This window comes from Festucalex cinctus, chromosome 10 (genome assembly GCF_051991245.1).
Source record: "Festucalex cinctus isolate MCC-2025b chromosome 10, RoL_Fcin_1.0, whole genome shotgun sequence".
Taxonomy (NCBI): domain Eukaryota; kingdom Metazoa; phylum Chordata; class Actinopteri; order Syngnathiformes; family Syngnathidae; genus Festucalex; species Festucalex cinctus.
The window spans coordinates 26,810,357-26,823,640 of record NC_135420.1 but is presented as its reverse complement, the minus strand read 5'-3'; the positions used below and the strand labels follow the sequence as shown (position 1 = coordinate 26,823,640).

The 13,284-nt window shown below is 40.5% G+C and overlaps 2 protein-coding genes across 8 annotated transcripts in view; one reads left to right on the top strand and one right to left on the bottom strand.

Annotated features, from left to right (window-relative positions):
- The window catches only part of cpeb2 (cytoplasmic polyadenylation element binding protein 2), a 50,099-nt gene extending 43,217 nt beyond the window's left edge, over nucleotides 1-6,882 (bottom strand). For 2 of the 5 annotated variants that reach the window (XM_077534938.1, XM_077534943.1), the window contains exon 1: nucleotides 5,159-5,281. The gene's annotated coding sequence lies outside the window, so the exon portion shown is untranslated. Of the gene's footprint in view, nucleotides 1-4,700; nucleotides 5,027-5,158; nucleotides 5,282-6,471 lie in introns of those variants that run through there. The other 3 variants (XM_077534939.1, XM_077534941.1, XM_077534940.1) reach the window with 3 other exon arrangements.
- The window catches only part of prdm5 (PR domain containing 5), a 41,748-nt gene continuing 32,600 nt past the window's right edge, over nucleotides 4,137-13,284 (top strand). The window contains exons 1-11 of one of the 3 annotated variants that reach the window (XM_077534946.1): nucleotides 4,137-4,419; nucleotides 5,784-5,867; nucleotides 6,047-6,169; nucleotides 7,985-8,153; nucleotides 8,392-8,569; nucleotides 8,921-9,016; nucleotides 9,756-9,877; nucleotides 10,554-10,633; nucleotides 10,986-11,070; nucleotides 11,146-11,303; nucleotides 11,712-11,805. In XM_077534946.1, the coding sequence (XP_077391072.1) occupies nucleotides 4,327-4,419; nucleotides 5,784-5,867; nucleotides 6,047-6,169; nucleotides 7,985-8,153; nucleotides 8,392-8,569; nucleotides 8,921-9,016; nucleotides 9,756-9,877; nucleotides 10,554-10,633; nucleotides 10,986-11,070; nucleotides 11,146-11,303; nucleotides 11,712-11,805 (1,282 nt within the window). In that variant the 5' untranslated portion in view covers nucleotides 4,137-4,326. The other 2 variants (XM_077534948.1, XM_077534947.1) reach the window with 2 other exon arrangements.

The window sequence follows — 13,284 nt, the reverse complement described above, 5'->3', positions numbered from 1 at the left end:
AAAAAGTTTCAAGGACCCATTTTGGAAAGGTAATAGCGAGTCAGCCATTTTAATTTGAAGCAACCATTTCTTACTTTGTAATGTTCCCTAGACAGTTAGTCGAACAGTTTCACTAGAGAACATGAAATTAGGTGGACTTTTGTGCTAATAACATGACACACAAAAAAGTTTCAAGGACCCGTCTTGGAAATGAAACAGCGCGTCAGCCATTTTGGTTTGAAGCAGCCATTTCTTACTCTGTAATGTCCCCGAGAACGATAGTCGACCACATTAGAGGGTATAGGAAAGCAAGCTTGGCAATTTAGTGTCGCCCATCTTCCTCAGATACCGAATTCCAATTGGGGTTTGTTTGGTTGAACTCCCTAGTAGGGGTTTGTCAAAGTATGAGCGCTATAATTTGCCCCAAAATGGCTGCTTGAAACCACACGATGTGACTTCCTGTTCAATTTACAAGTGGATGTGGGCAGTGTGAGGAGTGTACCACTACAGCTTTTTTGATAGCTACTTTGTATGCAAAGATACCAAGAAACTATTTATGACGAAAATAACAATACAATCTCTCTTCAAAACACTGTGCTGAATAAAGATAATACAATTTTAAAAGCAAAAATAGTTATCTACCACTTTCTGCCCTGTGTCAAGGTCCGATTTATGAACATTAATAATCCTCAAGTAACTGTTTTACATAAAACGGTCATCTTAAAATAGTTTGCTCTTGTCTTGGATCTGAATGTGGATTTGGTGGGATAAGTTAAAGTCAAACGATTTTCACAGTGGCCCTCGCTTCATTTCGTTTGTCTGTATTGGGCCTTCCAAAGAAAAGGTTTGGTCACCCCTGTAGGCGGACAACTTTGCTTTTTGCCACCCGGAAGTACATATGACATTGTGGCAAGAAGTTCTTTTCAGGGCGCTGTTGAATGTTGTCAAGTATGCTCAGCATCAATTGAGCGCTTCCCCACTTGGAGGAAGTGCAGGGAGGCTCCTGCCACCTGAATTCCATTAACCTCCTGTTGCCCCGCAATAACGCGGAGGAGCTTCCAACGAGCTGCCAGAGTGTCATGGGATAGCCTGATAAAAGCGGATGCATGTACTCACCGCATATGTGAATGCCATCTATTGTGTTGTGGTTAGTTTTTTTTTTTTTTTAAGCTTCAACACACATCAAGTAAAATCAAAGCAAAAAAAAAAAAAAACGATTCATTTTCCACAACATTGCTTGACTTTCATTTCCTCATATGAAATCATGGTAATTGTATAAAATGATAAAGTAGCTTTAAAACGGTATGGGAAGTGTTTAAAAAGTTTTCTTCAAACCAAAATGATTGACTCACCGCCGTGAGAGTTTGTGGTATCATATGGGCCATACCGACATCCTCGTTCAAATGCTGGTCTTTTGATAATACCGAGAACCTTAACTAGAGCATCTTTACTCGGGCTACCGTACTCTGGAATGCCCTTCCTGCTGAAATTAGTATTGCTACCTCATTAGAAATTAGTGTTGTTCCGATACCGTTTTTTGGTCCCCGATACCGATACCCAGCTTTGCAGTATCGGCCGATACCGATACCATACAGATACATAGGTTGTTTTTTTTCCCTCAACATAAAAAAGCTGTCCTGCCATTGGTTCAGAGCATTCAAGGGCCAATAGGATATCTTAGATCGGCATGCAGTGATCATGTCACATATCAGTGAATGTCGTGCACGAGCAAGACACAAGATGCTGCATCCAAAATCCTATATTAGCTTTGGAATTAATGGTATCGGCATGTTACTTGTGAGTAGTCACCGATACCGATACCACTGTTTTAATGCAGTATCGGCACCTCTGCCGATACCAGTATCGGTATCGGAACAACACTAGTAGAAATATTTAGATACTGATTTACTCTAAAATTTAATTGAACCAAATGTAGGCCTGTTTTATTGCCGCTTCCCCTTTTTCTTGCTCCCTCCTGTCTTGCTTCAAGAGAGGGCGAGTTGACGTTGGTATGGAGAATTCTGCATTGGTCCTGAGGAGGAACCACTTCCCTGAAAGTATCATCCTGTTGTATTTTTGTCTAATTAAACATTGTCCTTACGCCATCATTGTATAGTATCACATTAGGATTTGCATCTTGGTCTTCCAGGAAGGGAGATTTTCCCATCCCCCAATCGGTGCAATCTCTTCTTCTTCTTCTTCTTCTTTTTAAAGTATTGCCTTGACCCGTAGGTTGTTAAGATTTGTCCAATTTCTGGCTCGTGAATCCCTTTGAGACTCTTTTTTTTTTTTTTTTTTTTATTAAAGTGCTATATAAATTACCTTGACTGTTTTTACACAAAAAAGTTATGACCCTAGTCATATTTATTTTTTTTAAAACATATTTGTAAGAAAAAGATTATTATTATTTTTTTTAAAGTTGCAATTTTAGAAATAGGAAGTTTGCGTAAAGGCTCGTGTACGGGCTGCGAAAATGGAGCTGCAAAACAACAAGGGCTGTCCACCTTGTAATTTCTCCTGCTTCATCAGCACTGTAATTCCCCCAAAAAACAACACAGGATCATCCAAATGAAAACACGGCTCATCCCGTGACCTCACCGCTTCAGGAAATGGTTTATTCGGCCTTGAAATAGGGAGTTGCGGCGAATGTAGCAGTATCAGGTTTGGGCCATTTGAAGGGGGGCTTGGGGGTGGGGGTGTGCACACATCAATTTTGGAAAATGGTGTATGGAAGTATTTGTGCGTTGGCCAAATGGGAGTTTTTCCCTCCAGAGAAAATATTTGCTCCAGTCTGAAAGAATCTCCACTCGGCCGTGTCCTAAATGTGATTTGTGTCGTTTTTGGCGCGAGCTGACATCAGTCGGTGGTCCGAGTAAAAGCCAAGCGGCCCGGACGGCTGGCGGCGGTCCCAAAGAGTCTGCGTGTTGGTCGGGAACGTCTTTAATTAAGAGACAAATGCGTCTCTGTCGTCTGCTTTGTCAATTTGTCCAATGTATAGCGCCGCCGTCGTCCATCAGGCTGAAGCGGTTGGCGACGTCTGGGCCAGATCCCGCTGGAAATTTATAATAACCGGGGGAAAAGTCTGTCATTTTAAAGCCATTTCACTTTGCCCGTGCCAAAGAATGTGACGCCCGTCTGTCTAATGTCAAATATAAATAGTATCATATATACAGTCATACGTCAAACGTAAAGAAAGACGTTCAAACAATTCGGAATTTCAATGAAATTTGACGTCGTGCGAAACATTAGCCAACTATCTCAATCTAGTGATCTGAATTTACGAGGACCCTAATCCTAATCCCGTCTCTTTGATTTTTTTAAGATTTTTTATTTATTTATTATTATTTAAAAAACTTAGAAAAAATATATATTTTAACTCATTCCAACCCAAAAACGTGTAAATAGGTTTTTGGGAGTGAAGGACAAACTATTAAAAACATATTTACACGTTTTTGGGTTGGAATGAGTTAATAACAAAATTATTATTTTTTGTTTTTTTTGTTTTTGTTTTTTGTTTTTTTAAGTCAGGAAATCATATGACGATAAAGTTTTTGCATAAACCAGGAAGTAGCCTGCTAATTGAGAAATAACTTATGGTATCACTTGGGTGTTAGTGGATGTCTAATTAAAAAAAAATACATGATGACGTCAATAATAATATGAACAGTAGAATGCATGCAAGGTTGCAAGGTATCCAAAGCATGTCGTTTTTATTTCATAAGATACATTAAAAAAAATATATAATACAAATAAAATAATAAAAATAATGTGACAAAAATGAAATCCGATATCATACAATAAAATATGCATATTAAAGCAACAATGTAATACAATATGAATGTATTTAAAAAGATAATAATATCTATAACTAAAGTATAGTAAAATAAACATATATCTTAAATGTAATAATGAAATATATATATGACTGTGGTATAACAACACTAAAAAAAATACTTACAAAATTTAACAATATTGAAATAGAATAATCAAAAATTATTTATTTGATAATATAATAACCCAACATAAAATATATATAATACAACTAAAATCAACCAAATCCTGATTTTGCTGAGTCCGCATGGATTGGATACAGCAAAAGGTACAGCTTCTAGTTACAAACTTTTTGGACCAATCAGAAGGCGCCGTTTGCCTTTCCTGCCACGAGCAGAGTAGCAACAAGTCCGACCTGGACCCGGACCCGCACCAAGACCTGGACTATCCTCGCCGTGGAGGACGTGAAGAAATTCAACGTTAGAATGCTCCCTCGCCTTTAACGTCCTGCCTCAAAAACGTCCATTTTGTCGGATTTTTGTGTGTGTTTTGTTTGTCCGCTCATGACAGCACACCATGTTGGGGATGTACGTGCCGGACAGATTCTCCCTCCAGTCGTCCAAAGTCCAGGATGGAATCGGTCTGTTCACGGCGCGACGGGTCAAAAAGGTTTGTCCTCCTCCCTTCCCCACCACGACAAAGCTTACTCGAAGTGTCTTTTGTTTCGAGGTGGCCCCTCTTTTCAAAGTGGCTGTCAAACGCGAGAGAGTTGTGACGTGAAGTGCCACGTAGCAACACAACTTTTTTTTTTTTTTTCCCCCCTCCACCTCACCACCACCATTTTTTTTTCCGCTTTTCACGTTCGCCGAGTTCACATTCACGACAGCAACTCCACACAATAAGTTAACTTTACTGCATATGACGTGTGAATAGTCCAGAAAGGCACTTACGGAACGTCTCCTCGCTGTGTTTATATGAAGTAGTTCTTTAAAAAAGGGGGGGAAGATGACGTGTGCGGTCAACACGCCCCCCTTGCCTGGAGTTTGGGAAGTTGGTGGTGCGTTCACTTGTTACACGAAAGTGTGGGAGAATTTAATGTTACAAAAAAAAACAAAAAAAGGTGGTATAATTATTATGTAATATTGCAGAGATAAAGTGATATAATACAAAAATATATGTTCTATGCCGCCCCAAACACGACATTCTGATTAATATTGCATTTGTGTAATTTAAATTCAGCAGCAAATTCCACTCGTTTTTTTTTTGTTTTTTTTGTTTTTAATTATTATTTTTTTTATTATTAAATCCATCTAAAGGAGCAGCCATTTAGCCACTTGCTGTTGACTGAAAATTATCTCTCAGTAGGCCTACCTATGGCTCAGGACAGGTAATACCGATCACAGCTCACCTGTTTTCATGGACTTGAATAAATGATGCTTACTCGCTGCTGGGAGATCTGGGAGATGTGAAGCTACCGGCGGCCATCTTACGCTGCCACTCACCAAGGTTTGATGTCTCCACTGCGTTTTACTGTTATTTTCTGCCTCTATGGCGAAAATACCACCGTGTATGACATACAGTTGGCATACAGAGAAGCTCTATATGTACATTTTATTGCTAAGAAAAATACTTTTAATTTTCTCTTGTAAGGTATATCTCTTTGCGAGATTACTCCATACAGGGATCCTAGCGTAAAACACACACCAATAACATTGTTTTCAGCTCATAAATATAGAAGTTTTCAGTCAGCGTGACAATGTAAGATGGCTGCCCTCTTGCTTTAGCTGTTAGGGTCGTAATGACATTCCATTCATGTTGCCTGTTTTCTGAATCTGGTCATGTGACGTTCACAAGCTGACTTTCACTTTAAAAGTACATTATACAGAAGCGTTTGCAACCATTCCTAATCACACAAAAAAAAATCCATATTATGTAATAATGTGATGATAAATATGTTTTAACGTGATAAGTTATCAACTTTTATGAATGTTTATTAGTGTTTGACAACATGTTTTATTATTTTGTCCTCAAAGGGAGAAAAGTTTGGCCCCTTCGCAGGCGAGAAGAAGTTGCCATGTGAACTTGACGAAAGCTCCGACACAAGGCTTATGTGGGAGGTGAGCGCACGTACTCTAGCTTTAGGCTAACACACAATGCAGATTACCATAGACTGGCTAACGGAACTAGCATTGATATCGTGGCGGTGTCTTATGAAATCATAATGGAAAACCTGTGAAATAATTGCATTACTGTATGTTTTTATAAAGTGTTAGTGTGCTATTTTTCCTCATTTCAGGTCCGAGGCAGTAAGGGTGACGTCCTGTATATCCTGGACGCCAGCAATCCGCGCTACGCCAACTGGCTGCGTTTTGTCCACCAGGCGCCCTCGCAGGAGCAGAAGAACCTGGCAGCCATTCAGGTACATTTCCTCTCTCCGGCGGACACAATGGAGCCTTTTAAAACGACTTTTAATATGCCACTCCCGACAATAGCGTGCCTCTCTGCTCCAGAATCTTTGTGGTTTGTACCGCATATTGTTATTATTTTGATTATGATTATCCTTGTCAATCAAACTGACCACTCTTTTTAAAGCATTTTTTTCCTTTTCTTTTAACCACTTTTTTGCCTTATTACAAAATAGTTTGATTTCATTTTGACTTGAAATTTTACAGACAGCATGCCATAATTTTATTTTAGTTTATTTTTTTTGAACAAGCATACCTGATGAAAAGTTTGTCCAGAGCACTTTTGAGCTCAGACTGGAGCGACGGTTCATCTTTCAACCCAAAGCACACAGAGCCAAGATATCAAAGGAGTGGCTTTGGGACAACTCTGTCAATGTCCTTGAGTGGCCCAGACAGAGCCCAGACTCGCATCGCATTCAACATCCCTGGGGAGATCACTATAATGGCCGTACACCAATCCGCCCAGTGATAGGTGTGCCAAGCTTTTGGCATCATATTCAAAAGTCCTGCGTGACATCAGCAAATCAAAGGTGACATATTTGGGCCTTACGACCATGTTGAGTGATAAGCGAGCCTGGTTCAAAGTTCACCAGATCAAACCCTTTAAAAAAAAATGTCTTCATTAACTTTGTTGTCCCGAGACATCCGGCTAATGACGTCAAACTTGTATTTTGCCAGAACGGGGGGTATTCCAAAAACGCATAAATAACGATTAAGAGGAGGAAAGCGGCACAATAAATGTCAGCGCTGACGAAAGGCAGAGCTTTAAGGACACATGCGGGTGACCTTTGGGCGGCCAATCACGTGGGCCATTCAGGGTATTAATGCACCTCTTTGACCTGTTGTTTTTTTTCTCTTTGTTTTGCTGAAGGATCATCTCCTTGTCACAGACACGTGAGCTAAAAGTGAATGAACTCATTGACTGGAAGCCGTTTCCAAAGCAGAGTTCCCATGTTGGCAACGATTTTAGAGCATTTTGAATGATCCTTCAAGACCTACACAATAGTGCGTTATGTGAAAATATAAACACAAAACCTACCAAAAGAAAAAGTTATTTCATTAGAAAAGTGTCATGTCTGGGGTCATGCCAGGGTTAAGTTTGAGTTCATGACCTGTTAAGTTGGTTTCCTGACCGTGAGGTCAAGTGCCTGTTATGTACTGATGTAACTAGGATCTAGTTTAAACTGGTTTTAGGCTATGTGATGTCATGTGATGTCAAGGGATATGTGATGTCAAGAATCTTTAATCCCTTTACCTGGTCAACAGCCAATCAGATAATTCCATGTCAGTCCTGTTACCCACATGTCTAGTCACAACCAATCAGATCGATTCCTTAGATTCGCAGAGTCCTGATTCCTTAGATTCCTAGAGTCTATATAAACCCCCTTTGTCGGATTATTACTTCTGTTACATACTGTTCTCTGTGCAACTCTCTTTGTGTCTCGTCTAGCCAAGTTTGTTCCACGCCTCTCAATGTGAAGAAATAGTTAAAATCTTATTTGTGAGTTTGTTTTTAGCTTTGTCCATTCTTTGAACAATTCAACGAATAGGTGAGTCGTGCGAGGACTCCTACCTGTTGAAAAACTTATTTGAGGAATACAGTAGACGATGGTGGCGGTAAACGGTTTGATTTCAGTTGACAAATTTAAACCTCCACGTGAGTTAATTGCGGGACGGTGAGGGCGTTGTGAGCAGTCCCATTGTCGCGATTGAGCAAAACAACAGGGAGTTCTTCGACTTTCATCTTCAAATCGGCCTGCGCTTTTCAGGACGGCGAGAACATCTTCTACTTGGCCGTGGACGACATCGAGACGGACACCGAGCTCCTGATCGGCTTCCTGGACAGCGACATGGAGGAAGAGGAGGAGGAGGAAGAGGAGGAGGTCACAAAAGACGAGGACGAGAGCAGCAAAGAGGCAAAGCACCTGGTTGAGATGGGTAAGGCACGCTTTCCATCACCGCCAATTAGAAACAGGCGATAAGGCTTTGAAATGTAATTCTATACTTTTTTTCTACAAAAAATACGTTTTTCCTTATTCTCTTTTGAAAGCAAACGACATCTGTTTATCATCAACGAAAAAGTGTGAATTTGAAAAAAAATCTCATCGGCCCTACTGCCACCACATCAGCAAATATTTGTTGATCTTATCGCTGTACCTGACTTGTGCGAGCCCAGAACTGGTGATCAAGAAGGAGGACCACCCGTGTCTATTGTGCGAGAGCAGCTTCCCCAGCGAGGAGATCCTGGCCGCCCACCTGCAAAGTTTGCACCAGAGGCCCAGCACGGACGAGAAGGAGTTTAAGTGCAGGAACTGTGGCAAGAAGTTTCCTGTCAAGCAAGCGCTGCAGCGCCAGTGAGTTCATTTAGGTTTCGTATAGTTAGAAAAAAAATAAATAAATCACAATTGGTAGTGTTTTAGCAACAAAGTCATGAAAGAAATAAGACGGATTTGTCTACCTCTGTTTCAGTTTAGATATAGACATTCACTTGGAAGGAGCTGGTCGGGTATTGTTCACAAAAATGTACACAACATTGCGAAAGGTGGTGGTGGGGTTTTAGTCACTGAATTGAAGATATATGCTGTTTTACCAAGTCTTAGTCTGAGACGAGACAATACCAAGCCCTTCAAAATGTGGTCTCAAGGCCAGTCTTGAGTGCTGCTACACTCCTAAGTACTGTGATTTGGTGTGAACTTTTCCTCCAGTGTTTTGCACTGTTCCGAGTCGGTGAGCCCTTCGGGAGACTCCAAAGGTCATCACCAGTGTTCCCTGTGCCACAGCTCCTTCACTTCAGAGTCCAGGTAGTCTTTTAACATTATTTTGCAGCTGGTTCGGGATGAAGGGTGATTCAAGTCACATGGTTTGACTCTTTTTTAATTTAAATTTTTTTAATTTTTTAAAAAAATTTATTCATTTATTTTTTTAAATTTTCCTCATAATATTTGAGTAGTTTTTCATGTATTCACCCCCTCAATATTTTTTCTTTTTAAATTTTTTATTATTATTATTATTATTATTTTTTGTTTAGTTTTTTATTTACGAGTTTGGGGTGAAGCTAAGACTCCAAGTCGTGATTGACTGAGTAAGACACCTTGAATGGGTTGAATGGGTTGATGAATGGGTTTGGGCTCATACTCAAAATATTTGTTTACTGTTTCAGCAGTGAATCCCCGAATCAACTCAAATTGGTCACTGATTGTCCTCTTACCGAAAAACGTCCCAAAAAAATTAAAAGTCCAATTTAATTATAAAATGGTAAATGGTACAGGGCGGCACGGTGGATGACTGGTTAGCACGTCCGCCCCCCCCAGCGCTGGCTTCGGCCTTCCTGGGTGGAGTTTGCATGTTCTCCCCGTGCTTGCGTGGGTCTTATCCGGGTACTCCGGTTTCCTCTCACATTCCAAAGACATGCATGGCAGGTTAATTGGCTCTGAATTGTCCCTTGGTGTGCTACCTTGCACATATATGTGGCTTACTTTATCTTCCTATCTGTTACATATCAAATCCTCCTCTCGACTGTCCTTGTCTTCATGCGTGCAGTTTCGAGCAGCACAAGGAGGCGTGTAAAGGCGACGCCCGCTTCATCTGCAAGGAAGAGAGCTGCGGCAAACGGTTCAAGAGCAAGGACGCGCTGAAGAAGCATAAAGGGAACGTTCATACAGGTCAGCAGCGCTTTTACGGCTCCTCCAGTAGCTCTGCCATGTTCGCCTCTAATTACCACGTAATTGCACAGCGGCACCTTCTGGGCTCCGGATAATTTGGCTATTTAGGGCAGGATGTAGGCCACGGGTGAGCCGAGATGGAGACTTTGATATCACCGGGTGATTGAGCTGAGATTTAGGGTCCCAAGTGTGGTCTGGACGGCGGGTGGGGGAAGTGGTTCAGACAGGACGGATTGGGGTCATGTGATCACCAAATAAGATCTAGTCGCCATCACAGTACTTGTTTTGTTTTTAAATTTATGTATTTTTTTTTACGCCTTTTCATTTGTTATTTTGTATTTGTCACTTCTAATTGAGGTTGTAAAACTGTAACACTGACAGATAAAACAGAAAATATGCAAACACAAAAATGTTCATTTAATCATATATCGTCTAACAAGGTCCATTAGCGAAATGCTAACATAATGTGAAACCCCATAGATGAAATGATAAAAGTTAGCATCAATGTTACAGTAATAATAAAACTTTACACAAGTGCTACTTTAACTTACTTTGTAGACCAGCAACGCATACAAACAAAGCATATAAAAAAATAAATAAAAATAAATAATAATAATAATAATAATAATAATATATACTATTTTTTTTAATTACTTTTTTGGGGTTTGTTTTTTAGGAAGCGCACGAAGGAAACTCACTTGCACCATATGCAACAGGAAGTGCTCGTCATCTCTAAATCTGCAAGAGCACAGAAAGGTAAGGAATATTAAATATATTTAATAGGTATTCGGATTAAATATAATTTTTGCCAATTTGGGCTGGGCTATAATACTGTCGTTAGCTCCCAGGTTAACATCAGCTCAGCAAGATTGCATTTGGGGGACATTATTTCTCATTGTGATTTTTTTTAAGGCTAATTTAGCGCTGAGAGCTAAAACTATTAAAAACCTGGCACATTTTCTGAGGACAAACTGGGTTGTACTGTAATAACGTCTAAGATAATGTGCTATTTAGCTAGAGAAGCTTTTCTATGAGCATAATGCAAAAAAAATAAAAATTCTGAAATAAATAAATTAATAAAACGAGCATTGTTTTTCCTATCAACCAGATCCACGAAATATTCGACTGCCACGCATGTGACAAGAAGTTCATCTCCACGAATCAGCTCAAACGACACATGATCACACACTCAGGTGAGATAAACCAGCCCTCATCATTTTTCTTATTATTTGCAAAACGTTGACTATTTTTTTTTCTCGGTTTGACAGAGAAGCGTCCGTACACGTGCGAGATCTGCAGCCGTTCGTTCAAGCGCCTCGACCAGGTGACGGCGCACAAGATCATCCACAGTGAGGACAAGCCATACAAGTGCAAACTGTGCGGCAAAGAGTTCGCCCACCGGAACGTCTACAAGAACCACAAGAAGGTCATAACTTAAGTATTTAAAAAAAAAACATACGCCCATACACAAAAAGACACTTTTTAAAGTGCTTCTTAGCGCCTTGTCACGAAGGCTGCCGTCCGAGCTGTCCGTCAGGGTCTCACTGGTGGCTACAATTTAGTATAATCTGCGCTCCCCAGCGCGACCCCTTCTTCTCCTCCGTGTTTACTTTGGGGATCGAGGTGTCACTCAGATAGATAAATAGAGGGCAGCGTGGCGGAGGAGCAAAAACAGAAGCACTTTGAACTTTAATCCCCTTCCGAGCAGCTTGTCTTCATCAAGTCAACAGAGCCGAGCGGCGCTAGTAGCGAGCCTCGTGGATGATCCCGTCACGTCGACTTGGATAAACGCTCTGTTGTTCTCTCTCCCCCTCTCGCTCTTTTCTGCTTGCAGACCCACTCAGAGGAAAGACCATTCCAGTGTGACGAGTGCAAGGCCCTCTTCCGTACCCCCTTCTCTCTACAGCGCCACCTACTCATCCACAACAGTAAGGACAATATCATCATCTCCAGTTTCGACGGTTGTGTGTTAAAACGAATGAACAAGTTGAAAATAATGCTATGTCTAAATGACATATTTAGTAAAAGTATTTACAGTTTTCACTGAACTGTGGATGAGAGGGTAAATGCCAACAGTAAGTCTGGAAGAACAAAAGAGAAATGTGGAAGATTTTTTTTTTTTTCTTTGCTTGGTTGCTATGATTTATCACACGTTATTTCATATAAAAGAAAGGGAGAAGTGGTCCTAAAATTGATCCCTGTGGGACTCCCTTTTCAAAGGTGAATAGGTCAGAGTTTATCCCTTTCGGTGTATACTATGTCCAGTAGGGATGTAACGGTATCCAAACATCACGATACGATATTATCACGATATGAAGGTCACGATACGATAATTATTACAATATTGTGGGGGCGTTGGCGATATTTAAAAAAGATCACAATATTGTAAAAAAAGAGCGCTCATACTAAAAATAAAGCACAATTTTGTGCTTTTGTACATAACAGCAATGCATATAAACCACCTACAATCTCTAATAATAATATTGAGGCACTTACTTGCTAATGCAAGCACACATTGATTGGTTCACAAGCGAATTAGGTTCCCCTTCATCTGACAATTAGCATAGATTTTAAACATAGAAGGCCAAAACATCCCTAATGAAAATTAAATTGCACTAATAAACTAGCCACTAGGTGGTGCTAGAACTGCACAAATGGAAATCAACCTGACTTTTTAACAAGTGTGTTCCTTTTAAATATTGTGAACATGACGCCGACGATATTGTGGCAGTTTTAATATTGCGATATCACGATATTGCCCTTATTGTGACATCCCTAATGTCCAGTGAGACTTAATGCCAGAGCTGGGCAAAACCACTGTTAAATCGGCCCGTCATTAATTGATGGATGTCCACCTTTTGGCGAGTGATTTACGACGCAAAGCCTCGGAAAAATACACATAACGATGGTTTTGCCCAGCTCTGCTTGATACAAAGCTGACATGCTAACAGTAACCTGCATGGACAAAGCGCTGATGCCGATTCATAAGGGTTGTTTTTTTTTTTTTACCCAAGGTTTCGTGCTGTACCCGTTTATTCCAGGTCATGCGGCAGCAAAAGAGTCTCACGCGTATCTGTAAGCTTAGCATCAAGATATTGTGTTCGCTGTAGGCTGAGCGACTGAATTGGTTTGTGTGGTCCTCATTGTCCGCAAACGACAAAGACACGATAAAGCTCAAGGCACTTCTCACCAAGGTTGTATAAAGAGGAAGGCCATACGATAGCAGTGTTCCGACAACGTATCAGTGGATGATGTCACTGCTGGTGGCTCAATAAGGTACTGATTAAATCTGTCTCCCATTGTTGAAAAAATAATGAAAAATGGGAGTCTTTCTTGTTACTGTAACTGTTTTTGTTTTAGACTAGCCCGCTCGGGCCAATTTGACCCGGGGATATTATTACTGTTCC